We start from the raw sequence: 25,307 nt of genomic DNA on the forward strand, positions 1-25,307 counted from the left end.
CAGAGCATTTGAGGAGGAGGGAAGGGGATTGAGGTTTGGTTTGGATACGGTGTATGAAAACTGCTGATGTCCTGACAATCAAAGGGGAGAGAAAAGTAAGGCTGCCCAGTGCTCACACAGTCCCTGGGAATTTTCTTTTTCAAGGAACAAATACATCAGGCTGTATGCTTGGCAGCTGGCCAGTGGCAGGTGTGAGCTGTCATCACTCCCAGCCCTAAACTTTGGCCCAGAAGCTACCAGAAAAAGCCCTGGGCATATTGTACTGAGGTGGAATAGGGGACAACTGGATTGGGGTGTCCTTCATAACAAGAGGCCAAGGCTGGGACCACCTGACTCCCTAATCCTGCTGCAGAGAGGCTTTCTGGCCCCCACAGGCGACGTGACCTGCCATCCCAGGCAGCTCCTTCCTGGCAAGGGTGACAGTTTGAAAGGGCAGAGCAGTGATCCATTGCTGGCTCTGGTTTCAGAGCAGGGCAGTGCTGGGAGCTCATGCAGGGTCGGATTACAGCCTGACTCAGCTCATCCTGAAGGAGGCCTGGGCAGCGAGGCCTGGGCTGGAGGTGGGGAGAAGGGTCACCTTGGAAGGTGCAAAGCGGCAGGTTTCATACACACAGGATGGATGGCAAATGGACACACATAAACCAGATCATGGTCCTAAACAGTCACGTTGGACGAAAGTAAAGCGCCTCCTTCCCCAGAGACACACACACACACACATTTGTACTTCCAGAGACAAAACTGTCTACCAAAAGAAAATCCACTCTTGGGGAAACCCCAGAAGAACTCCTAGCTGATGTGGCCACGTGACCTATGGTACCTCCATCCTTCAGAATATCAGGAAGGGGCCAAAAAGAACCTGAGGAGTGCTCCATGCAGAGAGGGGAAGACTCCGGGGGTGACAGAGGCTGCAGAGTGCTCACCAGTGCCTGGCGCCCAATCCTGGCTCCAAAATTTGCCAGTTGGGTGTCTCTCGGCAAGGACATCAACAGCTGTGTGCCTCTGCGTCCTCACTTGTAAGGCGTGGATAATAAAACCACCTGCCTCGTAGGGCTATGGTGAGCACTAAGTCAATACCTTTACAGCGCTAAGTCCAGTGCCTGACACGGCGTGTGCTCGTGACACGTCAGCTATCCACGCAACAAGGTCGGACACTTGTGGAGAAAACACAGAAAACAACACAGTGTTCTGTGTATCACAGTACATGGGACCATAGGTGCCGGAGTACACACTGAGAAGAAGGCACAGAGAGAAATATGTCAACTTAAAATGCTGGCTACCTGGGGTTTAAAAGGGATTATTTTAACTTCTTACCTGGAGAATGACAACATATAACTTGATATAGTGAGGATTAAGTTAAAAACAAAGAAGGAGGAGCCCAAGAGCTGACTGAGATGCCAGCTAGTTGCCCCTCAGCCCTCCTGAGCCCCCAGTCCCCTGCCCCCACAGGCCAAGAAGGTACTCTCCGGTCACCTTAGTGCAGCCTGGGCGCTGAGCCCTGCTTTACCTGGTGAATGATTCCAGATCCAGGCCTCCAGAAGCCCACGCCATATTTGGCACCTGCAGTTGCCAGGAAATTATAAACTTCCTGGTTGATGTCCTATTGGGACAAATCAATAACCAGAGCATTAGTAACACAGCTGTGTCAGGGTGACCCTGCTGAGCCCTCCTCCCTCCATACCACCTCCCCTACGACCGAAATGCTGGCACTGTGAAGATAGGCCCTCTCTTGGAGACCTTCAAAAAGTAATTCCAAAAGGACGAGGCTGTTGGCCCACTGTCTCAGCTGGCAGTCTTGAGGAGAAACACAAGGGAACAGAGAGCACCCCGGTTCTATGACACCTGGCTGGGGGCGTGGGTCTGGAACAAGTCCCTGCTCTGTCCTGAGTCTCAGTTTCCTTATCTGTAGAAGGAACTGAGCTAAATAATCATCAAGGGTCCCTGTGGTACTCAAGTCCCCAGCCAAGGCCAGCAGTGCAGGAACATGCCAGGGCAGGATGGTCTGGCCAGGCCAGGCTGTCGAGTGAGGGGAGGACTCTCACAGGGAAGCAGTGGGATCGGGCAGACCGCCAGGTCCCCACGTGGGGTGTTGCTTCTCCACCTGAGCCTTATCTGTAACCGCAGCTGATATCACTGAATGCACACTATGGCAACTGCATCATGCTAAGCAGCCTTACAGCCCACCCAGGGAGAGAGGACTGTCATCAAGTCCATTTTTTTTTTTTTTTTTTTTGAGACAGAGTCTCACTTTGTTGCCCAGGCTAGAGTGAGTGCCGTGGCGTCAGCCTGGCTCACAGCAACCTCAATCTCCTGGGCTCAGTGATCCTACTGCCTCAGCCTCCCGAGTAGTTGGGACTACAGGCATGCGCCACCATGCCCGGCTAATTTTTTGTATATATATTTTTAGTTGGTCAATTAATTTATTTCTATTTTTGGTAGAGACGGGGTCTCGCTCAGGCTGGTTTTGAACTCCTGACCTTGAGCAATCCGCCCGCCTCGGCCTCCCAAAGTGCTAGGATTACAGGCGTGAGCCACCACGCCTGGCCATCAAGTCCATTTTATAGATGCAAAAACAGAGGCTCAGAGGTAAAATAAGTTGCAGGAGAAGCCAGAGGAGCCAGGGCTTGAAACCAGGCCCGTTTAACCACAGAGCCCAAGGTGCTACATTCTAGTTTAAAATAAAGCTGCATCCTTCTAAGGAGGAGGCCCTGGGACTACATCTGAGAGAGCACCTAGACCAGTGCCTGGCGTGCTGTAGGTGCTCAATACTTGGTAGTGTGTTTGATGGCCCCCAGATGAAAGGCTGTCAAATGGACCACTGTTCTCAAAAGGAGGTTTCAACAAACACGATGATGGGATGGGCTGCAGCCATGCTGCCCAGAAAGGACGCTTCCTCGAGGACAGGGAGGGCTCCACGACGCAGCTGACGGGAGGAAGACAGGGCACATCCCTGGGCAAGTGAGACTCACCCCAATGGCAAAAGAGGTGGGACCACGGTGGACAATACAGAGTCCCAGAGGAGGAATGAAGAAATGAGACCGCCAGCTTCTGGGCATGGGAGCACCGTGCTTCATGGCAGAGCAGTGTCCCACTGTCAGCCCCCTCAGGCCTTTGATAAAATACTTTTTTTTTTTTTTTTTGAGACAGAGTCTCTCTTTGTTGCACAGGCTAGAGTGAGTGCCGTGGCATCAGCCTAGCTCACAGCAACCTCACACTCCTGGGCTCAAGCGATCCTTCTACCTCAGCCTCCCAAGTAGCTGGGACTACAGGAATGTGCCACCAAGCCCGGCTAATTTTTTCTATATATATTAGTTGGCCAATTAATTTCTATTTATAGTAGAGATGGGGTCTCACTCTTGCTCAGGCTGGTTTCGAACTCCTGACCTCGAGCAATCCGCCTGCCTCGGCCTCCCAGAGTGCTAGGATTACAGGCGTGAGCCACCACGCCCGGCCTATAAAATACTTTTAAAACCACATTACCCGCTTCATTTCAATTCCAGATCTACCACATAACCTTCTGAGGGCCCATTTGGGTCCTGCAGGTAAATAAAAGAAATGGGAGACAAAGTACTCGGGTTGCCAGAACTTGGGAACAGTCTCTTTCCAATTAATATACTGCCCTTTTCACTTACAAGTCAGTCACTTACAACATTGGTACAGAGGGCAGGATGCTGTAGTCGTGTCTGGGTACATGTGCAGCGTGTGTCTGTGTTGGTGGCCCCAGAGTCTCGGCCTAAACTCAGCCTGGATCCCTCTCTGGCTGTGCGACCCTGGATAGGTCATTCTGCCTCTGTGGGCGCCAGCCAGAGGGACTCTCTATGAATACATGTAAAAGTGACCATATCCTTCTCCTGCTCAAACCCCTCTATGACTCCGAGGATGGTGACCAGGGCTTTCCCCACAGCCCTCAAGGCTCTGCCCGGCCCGGCCCGCCCACCTCACTCTGCCCTCTCCCACACAGAACCCCAGCCCTGCGGGCCCCTTCAAGTTCTTCCAAAGCACTGAGTTTCTTCCTGCCCCAGGACTTTTGCGTATGTTCTTTTTAGAATGTTCTTCCTCCAGTTAACATCAACTGATCTGCTCAGGTTTCAGCTTGTATGTCACATCCTGAAAGAGGCTGTCCCTTTCCCGCAAAACCTAAATCAGACCTCTGGCTTATACTCTCTCCTGCACTTTCCCTTCCTCACACACGTGTAGACTGCTTGCTCCGCATCCAACTCCCTACTAGGTCCGTGGACACAGGCCCCCTGTCCTGTTTGCATCAACTCCAGCGCCCGGCATGGTGCTGGCTTGTAGAGAGCACTCCATAAGCACTTGCTGAATAAGTGAGGAAATGAGCTCCAAAATGCCATGATTCTGTGAATCTCATCTCCAGAAGGTAGACCCATAAAGCAAGGACAGGGCCAGCCCCTCAAAGTAGTGGCCTCAGTGGGCAGAGGTCCCCAGGGCGGAAGAGGACCCAGGTTCCTGGCTGTGCGCAGCTCCGGCACTGCAGGAACGCCCACGACGTCACCTCCCCTGCGGTTGCTAATATGGAAACGGCCGGCCGGCAGGCAGGACTCGCGGTGGAGTGGAAAAGAGACACTGTGTAGCCAGGACACACACCAGTGGGCCCGGGTGGGAAGAAAGGGCTCCAATGGGAAAGCTGCCCCGAGTGTTTCCCATGGGCCCAGGAGGCTCTTTGAGCCACGCTGACCCTGGGAGCCGAGGCACTCTCAATCGCTGCCCACTCCGTGCCAGCCAGCTGCAGCCCTGCCAGCATTCAGCTCTCGCCAACAACCCTCCCCTCGACGGGCGCCCACTCCCACTGCAGGGGGCAGAGAGCGGGAGGCCCAGAGCCGGGACAGAGAGGCCTGCTGTTGCCAAGAGTGGGCACAAAGGTACCATCAGCCATTCCTGGGAGAAGGAGCAGGAATTTGGTTTCACAAGAAAGGGAGGGGGAACTCTAGGAAGAAACTTCAGCTCGGCATACAGCCACCTCCATGTAGTCAAGCAAAACTCACCCGGAATACGGCCCCAAAGCAGGCTGCTCGGTGCAGTGGGAGTTGCGATTAGGTTCAGCCCTAACCCTGCTCTCACGTGGTTTTGTAACTCAACTGTACAGTGCCTTGGCAGTCTCAAATTTACAAACTGTGTCACTGTCTGGCCTACCTTCCTGACAGGGTCAGATGGGTGGGAGCACACGTGTGACGCTGGCACAGGTGTGCTGAGACGTGCCCCCGCTGCTCGGGCAGAAAGGCAAACCTGCACTGGCCTCTCCAGAGCAGTGGCAGTGTGCATCGGCGCCTGGTGTCTGCCTCGTTTCTCTAATGTAACAGGGAAAGGACCTTTAGTGTCCTAAGATTAAGCATGATTTTTATTTTCTTTAGGCTTTCTCCATATTTTTTAATGAGCAAATGGTAATCAGAAAAAAACAAAAACAAGTTTTAAAAGCAGACTAAACCAAAAAGCCCATTAGAATTTGGAGGTGATGCCCTGGTTTGCCCTTGTGTAAACACTGTGCCTCTCATCCCCTGTCACACCCTACCCAGCCGCCCCCAACGCCACCTTCAGCTCACCTTGGCCCGGCGCAGGTCTTTCTCGCCCCCAACCTGGGCCTCAATCAGATGGTCACAGTGGATGGTGGACGGCACGGCCACCTTGGGCAGCCCACTGCTGATAAACTGCAGCATGGCCATCTGGGCCGTGGCGTCCTGCATGGCCACGCGGTCCGGCCGCAGCCGCAGGTATGTCTTGCCTCGCTCGACCTCCTGGTTGGCCGGGTCATCCAGGTGTCCATACACGATCTTCTCTGCGAGGGTCAGAGGCCGGTTCAACCTGGGGGGAGAAGGGAGAGAGGTGCCCTGGTACCAGCTGCACCCCCTCCTGCCCATCGCAGTGTCTCCCTCTCAGGGCACACGGCAACCGTGACAGTGGGCAGGGAAAGGGAGCCTGTACTTAGGACCTCGAGTTCCACTCGGGTGGTGACGGCTCAGTCCTGCTCATGGTGGTACCTCCAGCACATGGCGCCGTGCCTGGCACTCATTAGGTGCTCCAAAATCACTTGATGAGTAAGTGAATGGCATCACAAGAGGTGACAAGGATGGTTTTTTCAAAGAATGTTTGCTTTCCCAGTATATTAGTTATTATCTAATACGCACCTATAATGTGTATACCTCATCATTTAATCTTCATTGTATTCCTGTCATTTAATAAAACAACTATGAGAGAACAGGCTCAGCAGAGTGTTTATGGCTCAAGTTTGCAGCTTGAGTCTCCCCTTGGATCCCCGACTTCTCTCTGTGCCCTCAGCCTCACTAAGACACAGGGGATCAGCACCCACATCCCCTTCACCCAATCTGACCCTCCAGCCACATGTAGCCCTCCACCTACATTGTCCCACGAGCAGCCCTTGCTCCCACCCCATTGAGACAGGCATGGCTGTCAGCTCTCAAGAACTGAAACCCAGTCACTGCCGCCAGCCTCTCACTGGTCCTCCTCTTCCCACTTCTTCCTAGACCCTCCCTTCTTCATCAGGGCCAAAATGGCAGCCAAAGCATGGCCCTTGCGGGGGTTGCAGCCCCTGCCAGGACTCAGCTGCCTCCTCCTCACCAGCCTCCACTCATCTACACTGAGCTTGTGTGGGGCTATTCCTCCCACCCTGCTCCTGGCTGACCCCCTGCCGCTGCCCACACAACAGAGCAGCTGCCCCCTGCCTGCCACCAGGGCTGCCCCCATTCTTAGAGCGTAGGCCAAACTCAAGACCTCCTAGGAAGGAGCAGAGTTCCACCCACACCCAATAGGCTACGCTCTACTGTCTGAGGCCGGAGGAAAAAACAGCAGACCGGGAGTCCGAAGCTGTGGGTGGAAGCCTGACACTATCACTAAAGCCACTGTGTAACCAGATAAGCGACTGCTCTCGGGAGCTCAGCCAACCCCGCTCTAAGGTCCACCACTGCACTGGAACGCGCTAACGGCTTGCACTTACACAGCACTTGGTTTTTAAACAGCTTCACTGAAGTGTAATTGCTCATGTTCAAAGCACACGATTTGGTAAGTTTGACCACAGTATACACCTGTGACAACAGCACCACCATCAAGATACTGAACATATGGCTGGGCGCGGTGGCTCACGCCTGTAATCCTAGCACTCTGGGAGGCTGAGGCGGGTGGATCACTCAAGGTCAGGAGTTCGAAACCAGCCTGAGCAAGAGTGAGATCCCGTCTCTACTAAAAATAGAAAGAAAATTCCTAGCTCTTGGGAGGCCGAGGCGGGCGGATTGCTCAAGGTCAGGAGTTCAAAACCAGCCTGAGCAAGAGCGAGACCCCGTCTCTACTATAAATAGAAAGAAATTAATTGGCCAACTGATATATATATATAAAAAATTAGCCGGGCATGGTGGCGCATGCCTGTAGTCCCAGCTACTCGGGAGGCTGAGGCAGAAGGATCGCTCGAGCCCAGGAGTTTGAGGTTGCTGTGAGCTAGGCTGACGCCACGGCACTCACTCTAGCCTGGACAACAAAGCGAGACTCTGTCTCAAAAAAAAAAAAAAAAAAAATAGAAAGAAATTAATTGGCCAACTAAAAATACATAGAAAAAATTAGCCAAACATGGTGGTGCATGCCTGTAGTCCCAGCTACTCGGGAGGCTGAGGCAGAAGGATTGCTTAAGCCCAGGAGTTTGAGGTTGCTGTGAGGGAGGCTGATGCCACAGCACTCTAGCTGGGGCAACAGAGTGAGACCCTGCCTCAAAAAAAAAGATACTGAACATATTCATCTCTCCCAAAAAAGTTTTCTCCTGCCCCTTGTTAATTCCTCCCTCCCACTCCACCCCTGGCCACCACTGATCTGCTTTTTGTCACTACAGATTAGTGTCACCATAGCATTTACTTTTAGCCCTGAATTATCTTAAGCACTTTCACATATATAACTCATTTTATCCGCACAACACAGTGACGAAACTGCAGCACAGAGAGGTGAAGCGGCTCACTCTCAGATCACAAAGCCAACGAGTAGCAAGGCTGGAAAACAAGGAGCCAGCAGCGTGGCTCTACTGGCCGTGCCCTTTACGTTAACCTACACCGTCTCCGGACACTTGGAAACTCAGAACAGGGCCCTGCGCGTAGCTAGCGTGCAATCGTCGTCATTGCTATTGCCAATATCACTCTGCCGGGAAAGCAGAGAAACTGCCTTCTGCCAGCCCCTCACCCCCAAGTTTACCTAACCCCTCGAAATAAGAGTTCCCTAAGGTGCTGGCTCTCGGGGTAACAGTAGATCAACTGGCCATTGTGAGAATCTCTCTAGTTCTGCCCTGGTGAGAACCCTAAATAAAAATAGAACTAGCGGGAAGTATAGCCTGCCCTGTTTGCAGCAGCAACTCCGAGGCTGGTGCATAGGCGATGACTCACTGCACAGAGCACGGCCCCTCTTTCAGGGACCCAGGGGAGACCAAAAAATAGCACATGGGCTTAAAAACCCAAGACCTTGAAAGCATTTGCCTGAAGTTGTATAAAAAAGCTGACAATGATAAAGCCTAAGGATTCATTCATTATCACATTTCCTTGAAGATTAACTGAGGGTGGCAAAGTGGGTTTTCAAAGTCCATCTGTCCCTGTGCTGTTCTGGATGACACAGACCCAATTCGCAAGAATAGAGACTCAGACCCCTTCTGTCACAGACACAGGGTGAAGGAAGAGTCCCCCAGCAAATTCCCTGACCTTCTAAAAAAATTCTTTAGAATAGAAGTCATTTTAGAATAGCCTCATCTCTACCTTCTTTCTCTATGTCAGGGTTTCTCAACCATGGCTCTAATGACCATGTGACCAGATGATTTTTTTTTTTTTTAAATACATGGTCTCACTCGGCTGCCTGGGTTAGAGTGCAGTGGCATCATCAGAGCTCACTGCAACATCAAACTCTTGGGCTCAAGCGATCCTCCAGCCTCAGCCTCCTGAGTAGTTGGGACTACAAGCGTGCACCATTACACTCCACTAATTTTTTTAATTTTTTGTAGAGACAGGGTCTTGCTATGTTGCCCAGGCTGATCTTGGACTCCTAGGCTCAAGCGACTCTCCCACCTCAGCCTCCCAGAGCACTAGGATTACAGGCATGGGCCACCACACCCGGCCTCAGATGATTCTTTTGTTGTGGGGCTCATCTCCTAGTGCCTTAAAGGGCATTTTTGTTGTTGTTGTTAAGCAAAAACTAAACTCTTTTGTCAAGTTATCTCAAAGCAAACCTCTATGTAAGCTCTCCTTGTGTGCCCAATGAAGAGCACAGTGGAAGTGTTTGCAGATTAAACGAAAATCCATCATTTTTCCAATGAGCTACAGTCTGAGAGTTCCAAGAATAAACAAAATCCTGTTTCCTGGGAAACAAGTATTTGTACAAGGTCCTATGTTGATGGGGACAGTGGTTCTTAGTCCTGACTACACTTCAGAATCAGCTGGGAAACTGGCCAGTACTTCTCACATTTTGACGTGCACACAAGTCCCTAGGAATCCTATTAAATGGTAGGTTCTCAGTGGGTCTGGGGTGGGGTCTGAGACTCTGCAATTCTAACAAGCTCCCAAGTGATGAGAATGCCGCTGCTCATGGACTACATTTTGAATAGCAAGGTCTAGACCACTTACACCAGAATCACCAGGAGTGGGGCCAAGGCAGGTCATTTTAAAAGCTTGCCACGGCCAGGTGCGGTGGCTCACGCCTGTAATCCTAGCTCTCTGGGAGGCCGAGGCAGGCAGATCACTCAAGGTCAGGAGTTCGAGACCAGCCTGAGCAAGAGGAAGACCCTGTCTCTACTAAAAATAGAAAGAAATTAATTGGCCAACTAAAAAAATATATATAGCCGGGCATGGTGGCACATGCCTGTAGTCCCAGCTACTCGGGAGGCTGAGGCAGCAGGATTGCTTGAGCCCAGGAGTTTGAGGTTGCTGTGAGGGAGGCTGACACCACAGCACTCTAACCTGGGCAACAGAGTGAGACTCTGTTTCAGAAAAAAAAAAAAGCTTGCCAGGGGATCCTAATGTGCAGCCTGGATGAAACCCACAAGAATGCCAGACAAACACTGGGAGGCTGGAGTTGGCTGGCCACATGGTCATTAGAGCCATGGTTGAGAAACCCTGGGCTTGAATTAGGGGCAACCACTCAATGGGTAGCTACTATTAATACACCTGTCCTTGATGAACAGTTAACAGGTTGTCACTGTAACTAGGTGATGCTTTGTTAGAGGCTATTGGAGATAAAGATTAAGATAGTCCCTACCCTCAAAACTGAAGTGAGGATACCACTAAATAGGAAGCAAAGTGGTGAGAGGGGGTAGTATGGGATAGTGGTTAGAGCCCTGGATAAGGACACAAAGACGAGCTACCACCACTCACGCACCGAGTGGCCTTGGGCAGGTTGCTGCTCCACCTGAGGCTTGGCTGTACAACGGATACACTCACATCTGCTCCTCCCAGGTTTACGACCATCAGTATCAAAGAAGCCACCAGATAGGCAAGGGCATAGCCCTGTCTGCAGTGGTTCAAGTTCCGAGGGCAGTCCCAGCTGGTGTGTACTGCCAGTCCCCACTTCTCATCCTCCTGTGTGGTACCTTATTCATCCTTCTGGTGGCAGCATCTAGCCCAGGAGCTGGCACACAGGACAGCAGAGCAAAACTGACCATTCATTTTATGTGAGGAAAATTAGGCCCAGGAAAAAGACATGCTGAAGATCCCACCTTAGTTTTCTTCTGAGTCTCAGGCCTGAGCACTCCTCTGTGCCTGTGCACTTTAGAGGAAATACAAATGATTCTCCAGCCCTTGTGTCTAACCGTTGACAGAGGGCTGGCCCAGGCTCAGCAGCCTGCCTTGAAAAGGTTGGGAGGTTCAGATCACAGCACCAAAGCGCACCTGAGACCTTGGAATGGCTCATTTGGCGGCTTCTGATAACACACAGATTATTCCTTGGCAGAGAGGGCAGAGGTTCTACCACCAAACCAGAATGCCTTTCTTCACCAGGGACCCTTGTGCCCTGAATACCTTAACCCGCCACCGTCATGAACCATCCTTCCCCAAACACCTCCTAGGTTGCCTGAAAGGGAGCAGAAGCAGCACCTTTAGTAGTCACCACAAGCTGCCACTTGCAGCCTTACCTTTTGCGAATGATGTTAATGTTCTTCTCTAACAAGTCATAGCGGATGTACTCATTAGGTTCAAAGTGGCTCATGGCCACCTTGGCCCGTTGGCACAGGACTGAGGCCACATGATACTGCCGCACACCCAGGGCTTTCTGCAAGAAGAAAGACAATGGCAACTGTCAATGCAGTACTTAGGGAAGTCTACCCTTTTCACTATACTGAGGACAGCTCATTATGGTAAAAAAAAAAGTTGAGGAATTAAAATGTCAAACATGGCCGGGTGAGGTGGCTCAAGCCTGTAATCCTAGCACTCTGGGAGGCCGAGGTGTGCGGATTGCTCCAGGTCAGGAGTTCAAAATCAGCCTGAGCAAGAGTGAGACCCTGTCTCTACTATAAATAGAAAGAAATTAATTGGCCAACTAATATATATAGAAAAAATTAGCTGGGCATGGTGCCGCATGCCTGTAGTCCTAGTTACTCGGGAGGCTGAGGCAGGAGGATTGCTTGAGCCCAGGGGTTTGAGGTTGCTGTGAGCTAGGCTGACGCCACGGCACTCTCTCTAGTCTGGGCAACAAGCGAGACTCTGTCTCAAAATAAATAAATAAATAAATAAAACAAAATGTCAAACACTGTTCAGTGTCTGCAGCCTTTGTTTGCTCATCTGCAGCACAGGGATGACACAGCAGTCACGAGAAACATAGCTGGGATAAAAGAAAATGTGCAAAGCATTTATAGGCAGAATTGCTAGGATCAAAATCAAGTTCTACGGATCAGTCCTAAAGATAGATGTAAAAGCTGCAATGGAAGATAGTTTGAGAAAAGAAGATTCTAGAAGTTCATAGTGACAAAGGCATGAAAGATGGCCAGAAGATAACATTCCATGGTGAAGGAGACCACGAACCAGGACTAGAGCCCGGAGATATTATCATTGTGTTAGATCAGAAGTACCGTGCTATTTTTACTCGATGAGGAGAAGACCTTTTCATGTGTATGGACATATAGCTGGTTGAAGCATTATGTGGCTTCCAAAAGCCAATATCTACTCTTAACAACCAACCCATAGTCATCACCTCTCATCCAGGTCAAATTGTCAAGCATGGAGATATCAAGTGTGTGCTAAATGAAGCCATGCCAATTTATTGTAGACCATATGAAAAGGGTTGCCTAATCATCGAATTTAAGGTAAATTTTCCTGCAAATGGCTTTCTTTCTCCTGATAAACTGTCTTTGCTGGAAAAACTCCTACCTGAGAGGAAGGAAGTAGAAGAGACTGATGAAATGGATCAAGTAGAACTCGTGGACTTTGATCCAAATCAAGAGAGACGGCGCCATTACAATGGAGAAGCATATGAGGATGATGAACATCATCCCAGAGGTGGTGTTCAGTGTCAAACCTCTTAAGGAGGCCAGTGAAGGACACTCACTGCTGACATTTTATATGCAGTGGTGAATGAGTGAAGGTCTATAATCATAATACGCTCACTACTTGCTATTGTTTTTCTTATAATATTCAACTATAGTAGTGTTTTAAAAGTTAAATTAATAAACACAAATGTAAGAACTGAACAACAAAAAAAATCAAGTTCTATCATGTAAGTTGTATAAATGTAAGAAATTTTCCCATTGTCGAAGTCCAAGAGGAGACAGGAAATGAGGCTATAACCAGCTCTAGTGATCATACGGGGTACTGGGAGGTTAAGTAAGACCAACTGTGGGAGCTCTCATTAAGCTGTAAAGCGCCACCCAAATTATAGCTGCTATTCTATGTACACTGTAAGTTCCTTCAGGGGTGAGATCAAGCTTTATTTATCTCTGTATCTGGACTACCTGGCGCATACTAGAGATTAAATAAATATTTGCTGAATAGGCGAAAGAATGAACGAGGAAAACCCCGTGCATGAGCTTTGGATGTTCATTCCTTCAAAAGGTGGTGCCTAATTCCCCACGCCTTGCATGCGTGGTGGACTTGTCAGCTTACTGCTAATGATGACAAGCTATGCTATGTGACTTTGAGATTAGGTCATAAAAAGGACCACTTCTGCCTGGCTCGCTCCCTCTCTTGGATTGCTCTGGGGGTAGACAGTCACCATGTTGTTAAGCAGTCCTGGGAGAGGCTGACCTAGAGACGAACACAGGCCTCTTACCAATAACCAGCGCCATCTTGCAAGCGAACGCTCCAGCCCCAACCCAAGCCTTCAGATAATTGTGGCCCTGGCTGACATCTTAACTGCAACTTCTTCAGCAACCCCAAGGCAGAACCAACCAGCCAAGCCACTTCCAAATTCCTAGCTCACAGAAACTGTAAGAGATGTTTATTGTTGTTTTAAGCCTCTAAGTTTGGAAGCATTTGTTATGCCACAATAGGTAAATGATTGTTATGATGGGGTCTGTGTTAGCTAATTTTAAACCATGGATGACAGCCTTCACAGGGAACATTGTGACCAGGGAAGAATAAATGAATCCAAAGAAATGACAGCAGGAAAGGAAAAGCTGCTTCCCTTCCAGGTGGTTGCTGTTCTCCACTCAGAGGGTCATACCCTTGGGTAAGGGAAGAGGCAAAGCTGAAGCCACTACCCCAGGCTCCCTTCTTTGTGTCACCTGAATATGTAAATGCAAACCTGCTAACCTTAGCATGTGAACCCAGTTTGGGTCCACAGTTGTCATTCCCTGTTCAGGTCACCTAGGAGTAAGAACAGGCCACATTCTGAAACAGCACCCCCAGCCATCATCCACCCTAAAGGGGTGACCTCCTCATTTCCCATCTGCTTGCCCTCCAGCTCAAACCCCACCAATGGCACATCCAAGGACTTTCACAGTGCCAGTGCAGAGAACACAGCACATTCAGCGGCAGCGGTAACTACCACCCCTGCGACAGCGGGAGGAGCCCGGTACAGAGGGGTGGAGTGGCAGTGACCTTGTGTCTGACAGAGACTGCCTCACTACTTACTGACTGGTCTTGGACAATTTGACCTCTCTCAGCACTCACTTCCTCATAGAGCTACTGTGAGGATCAGGAAAGATTATACAAAGTACCGAGTGTGGCTTCTATTACTTACCCTTGTGCGTTTACGTACACACACACAGCCCCCTGTGGGTCCTTTACATAAACAGAGAATCACACAAGCTGTTCTGCATCTCGCCTTTTCATGTATTAACATACCTTAGACATCTTTCCAATGTTTATATACAGATCTATTTCTTTATTTTTACAAATTAACTGTCCTAAGCTTGTTTCCTTAGAAATAAAAACAAGTGCCAGGTGCAGTGGTTCACATCTGTAATCCCAGCACTTTGGGAGGCCAAGGTTGGAGGATCACTTGAGGCCAGGAATTCGAGACCAGCCTGGGCAACACAGCAAGACCATGTCTCTACAAAAAAAACCCCACCTTTTTTTTGGGGGGAGTGGTCAGGGCCAAGATATGTAACCCTAACAATATTTGTAACCCCATAATATGAAGTAATAATAATAAAAAAAAAACTTTTTTTTTTTTTAATTAGCTGGGTGTGGTGCCACGGACTATAGTCCTAGCTACTTAGGAGGCTGAGGCAGGAGGATCACTTGAGTCCAGAAGTTGGAGGCTGCAGTGAACTATGATCACATCATTGTACTCTAGCCTAGGAAACAGAGTAAGACTCTGTCTCTATAAAAAATAAAATAAGTAAACTATGGACTATATATCAATACATCTTTAGGTAAAAACAGACTTAAGAAATAATGCTGATGGGGGGGAAAAGGACAAAATATGTTGATACAGGACACAACTTATGGGCAAACAAAAAGTATTTATGGAGTACCTATTTTGAGACAAGCATGGTGCTAAGCACCTCGAATATATTATATCATCTAATCTTCACAGCCACCCAGTGAATCAGCTCCCATGATTACCCTATTTTCCTAGAGAAGACACTGGGGCTTGCATGGAGGACGAATGACCAAGGTCTCATGGTAGTAAGTGGGACTCAAACTAAGCCAGACTGACCCACTGGCCTGCTGCTGCCCCAGCAAGTCACTTAACTCCCTAAGCCCCTCCCCAAACAGAGATAAACTTCGTGGTGTTAGTAACAACTGAAATCACCTACATGCTTCATCCTTGACCACAATACTGCTCTGCTTTCCAATTATGTGAAAGTCTCTGTTCCTAACAGCCAGTACTGTCCAAGAGGACTTTGTGCTACAACAAACATGTTCTAGATCTGCACTGTCCAATATGGCAGCCACTAGCCATGTGTAAAATGTGGCCAATGGAAACGTTTTTTGTTGTTGTTGTTTTTTGAGACAGAGTCTCACTTTGTTGCCCGGGCTAGAGTGAGTGCTGTAGCGTCAGCCTAGCTCACAGCAACCTCAAACTCCTGGGCTCAAGTGATCCTTCTGCCTCAGCCTCCTGAGTAGCTGGGACTACAGGCATGTGCGACCATGCCCAGCTAATTTTTTCTATATATTTTTAGCTGTCCAATTAACTATTTTTGGTAGAGACTGGGTCTCGCTCTTGCTCAGGCTGGTCTCAAACTCCTGAGCTCAAATGATCCACCCACCCCGACCTCCCAGAGTGCTAGGATTACAGGTGTGAGCCCAGCCAGAAACAAAGTTTTTAGTGCTACTGAATTGCAAATAAATTTAAACTGCCACATGAGACAGCTCAGGTTTATTCAATAAGGATGGAACATTCACTATTAAATGCAACAAAAAAGCAAAAGGTGTTGGCTTGGCTTTGAGTCTTTAGCCAACTTCCGTAACTTCTTGGGGGCCTTGCTTTTCACATCTGCACAGGGAAATTCTCAGCCTTGCTTCACAGCAGTACTGTGAGGGGTTTAAAATGCATGGAATGTCTCTGAAGAGTTTGGCCATATTAATATGTTTAGCCTGTAGACCGACTTAAAAGGCAAGGCCACCATGTGCTATGATCTGTCTGAATGTGTCTCTCAAACTTCATGTGCTGGAAACTTAATCCCCAGTGCAGCAGTGTTGAAAGGTGGGACCTTTAAGAGGTGACTGGGTCATGAGGGCTTTGCTCTTAAGTATGGATTAATGCCATCATTGCAGGAGTGGGTCAGTTATCAGGGGAGTGGGTTGCTGAGTAAAGGCTAAGTCCATCCCCTTTCCTCCCTTCTCTCTGGCATGCTCTTGCCCTTCCACCCTCTGCCACAGGATAACATTGCATGATGGCCCTCACCAGATGTGGGCCCTTGGGCTTGGACTTCCCAGCCTCCACTACTGTAAGAAATCAATGTCTTTGGTCGGGCGCAGTGGCTCACACCTGTAATCCTAGCACTCTGGGAGGCCAAGGAGTGAGGATTGCTTGAGGTCAGGAGTTTGAGGTTGCTGTGAGCTAGGCTAACGCCATGGTACTTTCCAGACCAGGCAACAGAGCAAGACTCTTGTCTCCCCCCCAAAAAAAGTCTTTTCTTTATATTAATAAATTACTCAGTATATGGTATTGTTTTAGCAACACAAAATGGACTAAAACACTAAGTATCATTCATTTATGGGCCACCTATCTCTCATATGTAAAAAACGACAAACTGGCCAGCGTGGTAGCTCAGCCCTGTAATCCTAGCAATTCGCTGAGGCGGGCGAATTGCTCAAGGTCAGGAGTTCGAAACCAGCCTGAGTGAGACTCCGTCTTTACTAAAAATAGAAAGAAATTAATTGACCAACTAAAAATATATATAGAAAAAATTAGCCAGGCATGGTGGCGCATGCCTGTAGTCCCAGCTACTCGGGAGGCTGAGGCAGCAGGATGGCTTGAGCCCAGGAGTTTGAGGTTGCTGTGAGCTAGGCTGACGCCACGGCACTCACTCTAGCCTGGGCAACAAAGTGAGACTGTGTCTCAAAAAGGAAAAAAAAAAAAAAAAAAGAACTCATATATCTGGTATGCAGTGAATCCAGGATGCGAGAGCTCAGATCTCTCCCTTTCCGAGAGGGACCACTTCTCCTAGACTGTGCCACCTCTAGATGCTGGGCCAGTCCTCCTTACCTCACATAGCCCATCCTTTCCCAGCACAGTGTGATAGTTCGGACTGAAAAACTGTAGTCAGATTGCCCAACCCAGCTCTACCACTTACCTGCTGTGACCACGGGCAAGTTATTTAACCTCCGCGAATCTTAGTTTTGCCATAAAGAAAATAAAGATAAACTTCATAGTGTTAATAGACAATCTACATAAAGTGCTTGGCACATGGCCTGTTCACAGTGTAAGTGCTCAGTGTGTGTTATACAGTATTGTTTTCCTTCATAGAGGAGATGCATGCAAAACTAGAAGTGGTGAAGCTGTGTTCCTTCTCTGGATCCTGCCCAAACCAACATGCCTCTTCTTGTTTTTCTTACTGCAAACAAAGCTCTAAAGGACCTTTTGGTTGATTAGCATTTTTCAGAAGACTTAGCTCATTTGGCCCCCTTCGGCTGTATTCCAGCTGCTCTGTAGTATTCCTCCTTGGTTACTTGCCCTCCTTTTAACTTTGAACGAGTCATTCCAAAACTCCAAGCTGATTTATTTAGGCGCCTCTCTTTCTTCTCTCCTTTAGATCATTTGTAATTTATTTGAATTTGCCTTAGAAAGCCTCCATCCCACTGAAACCCCTCTGTTTAAGGGGCCCCAGCAGTGGTATCTCTGAATAATTCAGAATCTGCCTTCCTCAAGAGCACTGAACATGATGAACTTCCTTGGCCAGTACAAATTCTAAAGGGACCTGCCACAGGGCGTTTGCACATGCTGTTTCCTCTGCTTAAAATGTTCTCTGCTTACTCCATTCTCAAAATGCCCTTTGTCTAGGGAATGTCCATTGATCCTTCAAACTCCAAATAAATTTCATTTTCTCAGGGAACCCATCCCTGAACCCCAGCCCAATCAGAACCTCCTAATACATATGCCCTTTCACCTCTTCCTAACTCTATAAGCTCCCGTGGGGAGGATTGTCTGTTTATTCATAACTAAACTCCTCGTGCCTAAATACCAACTCTGATAAACAATACAGTAGGGGCCAACAGGAAACATCCTGGGCCTGGGAGTCCAGAGGTCTGGCCTCCTAGCTTGGTCACTATGTAGATTTGTAAAAGGCTTTGGTTATTGACACTGGTCTGACACCCAAGTGGAGAGGTCAAGCAGGCAGCTGGGTACTCATCCTTGATCCCATCCCTCCAGAGCTCTGCTAAATAGATGGCTCATCTAGAATCATAGATTATCAGAACCCCAGATCAACAAGAATTTTTTCTTCATAAGACAGATGAGCAAACAAATGCCCAAGGTCAGATACCTAGTTAACAGCAGTTAGGAGAATTCAAGCCACCCAATTCTTAAGTTAATGCTTTTTCCACCACACTACATCCCCAATTTAAACTAAGGTGTTGGCTAGGTGCAGTGGCTCAAGCCTGTAATCCTAGCACTCTGGGAGGCCAAGGTGGGTGGATCGCTCAAGGTCAGGAGTTCAAAACCAGCCTGAGCAAGAGCAAGACACCCATCTCTACTAAAAATAGAAAGAAATTAATTGACCAACTAAAAATATATAGAGAAAAAATTAGCTGGGCATGGTGGCGCATGCCTGTAGTCTCAGCTACTTGGGAGGCTGAGGCAGAAGGATTGCTTGAGCCCAGGAGTTTGAGGTTGCTGTGAGCTAGGCTGACGCCACAGCACTCTAGCCTGGGCAACAGAGACTCTGTCTCAAAAAATAAAAATAAACTAAGGTGTTACTGTTTCATTAAATATTTATCCAGTCCCAACTTTGTGCTGTGGTGCCTGAATTAAACAGGTAAAGAAGACAGACACAGTCTCTGCCCTCAAGGAGCTTACAGTTTAAGGGAATAGACGAGTATCAAGTAAACACTTGAGGGACTATGTAAGAGAAGTGCTATGAAAGCAAAGCCAAGCAGCTATAACAGCATAAAGCTGGAGAGACTAATCTAGAATTTGGGAAGGGTTTCTCCAAGAAAATGATGTTTAATGTGAGAACCAAAAGATTATTAGGAATTAGCCAAGGCAATAAAATGGGCTTTACAGGAAGAAATCCAGGGAACCTAGAAGTTGGAATAGCATGTGCAAGGGCCCTGTGGCAAGAAAGCACTTGTATCTGAAAGAGGAAAGCAGCTTGGCTGTAGCAAAGTACAGTGGAAATGGCAGAAAATAAGGCTAAATAAAAAGGAACCAGGTATCACAAGGGACCTTGTAGGTATAGAAGCTACACAATGGTGCCTTAACAACTCTGAGCCACAGCTTATCTGAGTCTTGGCAGAACACCTTATAATCCCTTAGAACATGGAAGGAAGAGGCCTCTCCCACTTGCCTCCTAATCTCTGGGGAAGCTGTCAGTACAGTTTCTTCTGGCCTCTGGGTTCAGATAAGGTGTGGAGCTTTTGGCCTTGGCCCCCTCAGACTAGAGCTGCAGAAGATAAACTTCCTTAGCTGCAGTCTGGATTTGGCTCTTGGCAACAGGGTATGCCACAATTTGACATGCAGTCATCAGCATCCTTTTTGTTGTCTGGGGAAAGGACCAAGGAGCTGCATTTGTGGCTTATTCCTCCTTTCACTATGAAAAGTAATAAACTGTCTGAATATGAAAGTGGCTTGTTGTATCTTTACCGGTCCAATCAGGCCTTGGCTTTGTCTTGTAAGTGTGTGTTAGCTTGACAGTAGGACATGTTAATTGTTTACTGGGAAGCCACTGAAAGTTAAAGCAGGATCATAACAGGATCAGATTTGCATTAAAAATAAAAATTACTGTGGCTGCTATGTAGATAATGCATCTGAGAAGGGCAAAAGTATTAGAATAGGTTAATGGTGGCTTATCATGTAACCTTCTTCCTAGCAGCACATTTGTCTTAAGACTTGAGCATCTATTATGTGCCAAGCAATGACACAGGTACCAAGAAGATGGGACAGTCCCTCCACCAACATACCTGAGTCTGGCCAATGTCAGCACATAAATGCAAAAACCCACTGTAACCTTTGCAAAGAAGTACACACACACAAAGGGCAGGAGTGGAGCACAGGGAACAATGAACTCTTGGGATATCTTGGCAAGCTGGCATGGAGAAGGGAGTGCCTGAGCAGGGCTGTGAAGGATAGACAGTGTTTATAAGGCAAAGAACAGATATATATATAGAAAGATAGAGAAGTTGGGGGTAGTGATTCATGCCTGTAATCCCAGCACTTCAGGAGGCTGAGGTAGAAGGATTGCTTCAGGCTAGGAGTTCAAGACCAGCCTAGGCAACATGGCAAGACCTTGTCTCTACAAAAAATGTTTTAAAAATTAAAAAATTAGATAAATAAAAAGAATATAGAGAATCATGAAGTGATATGTGCAGGAGCTACAACATCATTTAAAATAGTGGATGTAAAAAACAAAACAAAGCACCACGTGTACTCACCAGCAAATTGGTTTCACTGATGAACACCTAAGTGGACGTACAGGAATAACATTTATCGGGTATTGGGCAGATGGAAGGGGGGAGGAGGGGATGGGTATATTCATACATAATGAGTGCGATGTGCACCGTCTGGGGGATGGACACGCTTGAAGCTCTGACCCGAGCGGGGTGGGGGGACAAGGGCAATATACATAACCTTAACATTTGTACCCCCATAATATGCTGAAAAACAAAAACAAAAACAAGAAATGGTAGAAGGTCAGGCTGGAAACCCAGCAAGGTAGGGAGGGTATGATTCACTATCTAAAAAACGTGAACTCTAACCTTTGGTTTATAAGAGACAATGCAGCACAATGAAAAGACCTTAAATCTAGCTCCAAAGGCCAACTCTACCATTTACTAGCTACATGATCGCAAGCAGGTTCCACTCCAGTTTCCTCATTTGGAAAAAGAGAATATATGCAGTATCATGTGAGGAATGAAGTGACATAAATGTTATTCTGAGTTACTGTGAGATACAAAATAACTTGAATGGGCTCCAAAAGAATAGCAATTATGTAAATATGTAATATGTAAAATTCTACAAGCAGACCTTTTTTATATTAACTTTATTAGGGTTTTTCCTCCATTATAAAAAGTAGGACATATTTCACAGAGAAAACTTAGAAAATACATAAAACACACAATTTTATAGACTCTCTGAAGCCCATCCAGGACCATCTCCCACCACCATCCCTCTGCCAGACCCCCTGGCCTGGAGCCAGGTACCCAGATATTAAGTGGGTACTTAATACTAAGTGACTCCAAAAGAAGCACCAAACACTAGTCCATGCTGCATCTACCTCTCCCCACAATCCCTGGCACCACGGCACCCACTGTACCCACACTGAATAGGTGTCACAGCTGAAGTTTCTGAGCAGAGACAACACTGATAACAATAATAACCTTTATTAGTAATCTTCAATACTTTTTTGTTTTTACTTTAATATTTTATTTTGATCAAAGTAACATTGACGTATTATTAAAAGTTAAAAATTATCATTACCAAGGAACCTAGCATTCAAGTCCCATCCCACCATTCCTCTGTCCCAAAGACAACAAACTTCAACACTTTTGGTGTACTTATCACAAATTCATTCTCAAACTTTCCATCAGCTACAACACTCTCAACATGATGAACGTGTCAAGAAACCCAACAGCCCTGTCATCTCCTGGAGGCCTCTCACTCGTGCCCCAGTAGGGTCTAATACCTCTCTGGAACTCACATCCATCAGTATCCTGAGAATTCCCTGCCCCTCACTTGAGTCAGATTCTTAGTTTCCATGGCTTTCTCTTCTTAGGTTACACTTTTGTTTTGAGGGAACACATCCTCAAGTATTTTACTGAAAAGGGTAAATATCTTTGTGCCTGAAGAGGTCTTTAGTTTTTATTTATACATTTATTTTTTAATTGACACATAATAATTGTACATATTTATGGGATACAGAGTGTTATTTTGACACACGTATACAATGTATAATGACCAACTCAGGGTAATTAGCATACCAGCCACAGCAAACACTTATCACTTCTTTGTACAGGGAACATTCAAAACCCTCTCTACTGTTTGAAAATATACAATACATTATTGTTAACTATTGTCATCCTACAGAACACTAGAACCTATTCCTTCTATCTAGCTATAATTTTGTGTCTGTTAACCATCCTCTCCCTATCCCTTCTTTTCCCTCCCTTCCCTAGCCTCTAGTCACTTATTTAATAATTTTTTACTGAATGCCAAATTGTAAGTACTTTCTTTGGATGAACAGCCCTACTGTGGTAAGATGAGATCCCACCTAACAAAAGAGGAAACTGGAGAAGGGTGGTAACTCACCCAAGGTAGCACATATAGTAATACCACCACCACCAGCACTCAAATGCAGCCTGGCTCTAGAGCCCAAATACTTAACCTTCCAAGTGTCTCCTGGCAATTCTAAGTACAGATCCAGACATGAATGAATGAAAGAAATCAAAATGGAAGAGACGGCTGGCGGTTAACAGTAGCTATCCCAACTTTCTCTATTTATATCATCTTGAACCTTTAATACTGATACACATACCATTTTTAGAATAATCAGAAAAATTATTTTTAAAGAACCATAAATACTTTTTCTAAGCACTACCAACGCTGTTTTCTACAATTTGCAGTCCACATTAGCTTGCTAAAGAAGCAAAAGAATGAAGACAGAGGTTTTTTTAAGAACATGAATGTTTCTTGTCTATTATATAGAAGTAATTGGCATAATCTTAAATATTTACAACATAAAATGTTGGTATGGGTTCGGGGAAAAGGGTACCTTTAAATTTTTGGTATTAGACCAGCAGTCCCCAACCTTTTTGCACCAAGGACCAGTTTCATGGAAGACAATTTTTCCATGGATGACAGATGGGGGTGAGGGGAAGAGACAGGAAGAGCAGAGCTCAGGCAGTGATGTGAGCGATGGGGAGCAGCTATAAATACAGATGAAGCTTCCCTCCTAATAGATCACGGACTGGACCAGTAATGGTCCTCAGGCCATGGATTGGGGACCACAGTATTAGAGAATATTAGTGAAGTCTTTTCAGTGAGAACCAGCAACAGCTATTAAAACTCCCTAGGAGTGACCTGGCGCAGTGGCTCACGCCTATAATCCTAGCACTCTGGGAGGCCGAGGCAGGTGGATTGCTCCAGGTCAGGAGTTTGAAACCAGCTTGAGCAAGAGCGAGACCCCGTCTCTACTATAAATAGAAAGAAATTAAGTGGCCAACTAATATATATATAGGAAAAAAAAAATTAGCCGGGCATGGTGGCGCATGCTTGTAGTCCCAGCTACTCAGGAGGCTGAGGCAGTAGGATCACTTGAGCCCAGGAGTTTGAGGTTCCTGTGAGCTAGGCTGATGCCACGGCACTCACTCTAGCCTGGGCAATGAAGTGAGACTCTGTCTCAAAAAAATAAAATAAAATAAATAAAAATAAAATAAAATAAAATAAAAAACTCCCTAGGAGTGGCCGAGCAGAGATGGCTCATGTCTGTAATCCTAGCACTCTGGGAGACAGAGGTGGGAGGTTTGCTTGAGGTTAGGAGGTCACTGGAGACCTGTCTGAACAAGAGTGAGACCCCATTTCTACCAAAAATAGAAAAAATTAGCTGGGCATGGTGGTGGTGCACCTGTGTAGTCCCAGCTACTCGGGAGGCTGAGGCAGGAGCATCATTTGAGCCCAGTAGTTTAAGGTTGCTGTGAGCTATGATGATGCCATTGCACTCTAGCTTGGGCAACAGAGTGAGACTCTGTCTCAAAAAATAAATAAATAAAAACCCCAAAACAAAAAATAAAATTAGCCTGATGTGGTGTCACACACCTGTAGTCCTAGCCACTTCGGAGGCTGAGGCAAGAAGATTGCTTGAGCCCAGAAGTTTGGGATCGAGGTTGTACAGAGCTATGATTGTACCACTGTACTCCAGCCTGACAACAGAACAAGACTCGTCTCAAAAAAAAAAAAAAAAAAGGAAAGAAAGAACTGCCTGGCAAGATGACAAAGGCTATATTGTGTCACCCTCCTAACAACTGTGCCAAGTTGGATTGTTATAGGTCATTTCGTCCCTTGTTTAGATGAGAAGACACTGACTCAAAGGGGAAGTCCACTAAAACATAAGCTCTATGAGGGCAAAAAATTGTCTATTCTGGTCACCACAATATACTCTGAGCCTTGGATAATGTCTGACACTTTGTTCACGAAGTTCAAGAAATATTCAGAGATAAAATGGATGAAGGCAGAGCCATGATTTGAACACAAGTCTCCTCCACTGTGCTTTCAAACTCAAGTTGTGAGTACTCTGGCAGAGGCCGTGGTGAACCATTAGTGCCAGTTCACAGAGCCCAGGCACATGGAAAAATGCCTGTCCCATGGCATGTCACGTGAGTACCCACTTAAAACTCTGACCCCATCCTGACTCGGCCAAGGTCAAACATACTGACCTCTCTTCCCAAAGGATGGAGGCCTTCCCTTGGAACCACTTGTGTCCAGAGAACAGTCCAATCCAAAGGGATTGACATATTCTTGGGCAGTATTCTATCCACCTTGTCTAGTGAGGCATCCACCAGGGCTGCCTGTTGGGGGACCAGCAATAAGAGCAGGCTGAGGAGCTGGAGGTGGCTAAGCTGCCCAAACAGGCTGGGCTCCAGGAGGAGACCAGGTCTCTTGAGACAGTTGCTTTAGCAAGTGACTGTCAGAGTGCATTTGTGGAAACAGTCCAAGACAAATGCCAAGTCATAGAAATGCCATCCATTCTAGAGCTGGAGGGATCTGGTTTGGAATCTCAGTTTCCCTAGCTGTGGAACTTCAGATAAGATTCTTTCCCTTTCTGAGCCTCAATTTGCTCTTTCTGATTAGAAACAATATATGGTTTATAAATAGAGAAAAAAAGTCTAGAGTGATAAACACAAAATTCCTATTAGCGTTTGCCTGTGGGAACTGGGATGGAGAAGGAAAAAGAGAGCATTTAGGAATACACTGCATCCTGTAAGGAAAAAATATAAGAAAAGCATAGAGCTCAGCAGCTGGGGTTCTGGCAGACATTCAATAAATGTAAGCTGCTATTACTCAGTTCTCCTGGGAGTATGAGATGCTGCTACTAACACACCACCTGCCCATGTACCGGAGAAAAGATTACAGGCTGCTGTTTTTCCACTATGCCCTCCACTTCTCCCTTCCCAGCTACCAAAGACCACAGCCCCAGGGCAGGTCCCAAGCACCAGAAGAGCATATCTCAGAAGTGAAATGGTGGGGAGCTCACTACCTTATTAGGCAGCCCATTTCACCAGAAGAATGACTTC

At 47.1% G+C, this 25,307-nt stretch overlaps 1 protein-coding gene and 1 pseudogene across 1 annotated transcript in view; one reads left to right on the forward strand and one right to left on the reverse strand.

Annotated features, from left to right (window-relative positions):
• Positions 1 to 25,307, reverse strand: part of ACO2 (aconitase 2) — a 48,709-nt gene that overhangs the window by 14,806 nt on the left and 8,596 nt on the right. The window contains exons 2-4 of the mRNA XM_076006965.1: positions 11,111 to 11,247; positions 5,556 to 5,814; positions 1,505 to 1,597 (exon numbers count right to left, since the gene is read on the reverse strand). Of these exons, the coding sequence (XP_075863080.1) occupies positions 1,505 to 1,597; positions 5,556 to 5,814; positions 11,111 to 11,247 (489 nt within the window). The remainder of the gene's footprint in view (positions 1 to 1,504; positions 1,598 to 5,555; positions 5,815 to 11,110; positions 11,248 to 25,307) is intronic.
• Positions 11,265 to 12,541, forward strand: LOC105858480 (dnaJ homolog subfamily A member 1 pseudogene; annotated as a pseudogene).

Source organism: Microcebus murinus, chromosome 10 (genome assembly GCF_040939455.1).
Source record: "Microcebus murinus isolate Inina chromosome 10, M.murinus_Inina_mat1.0, whole genome shotgun sequence".
Classification (NCBI taxonomy): Eukaryota; Metazoa; Chordata; class Mammalia; order Primates; family Cheirogaleidae; genus Microcebus; species Microcebus murinus.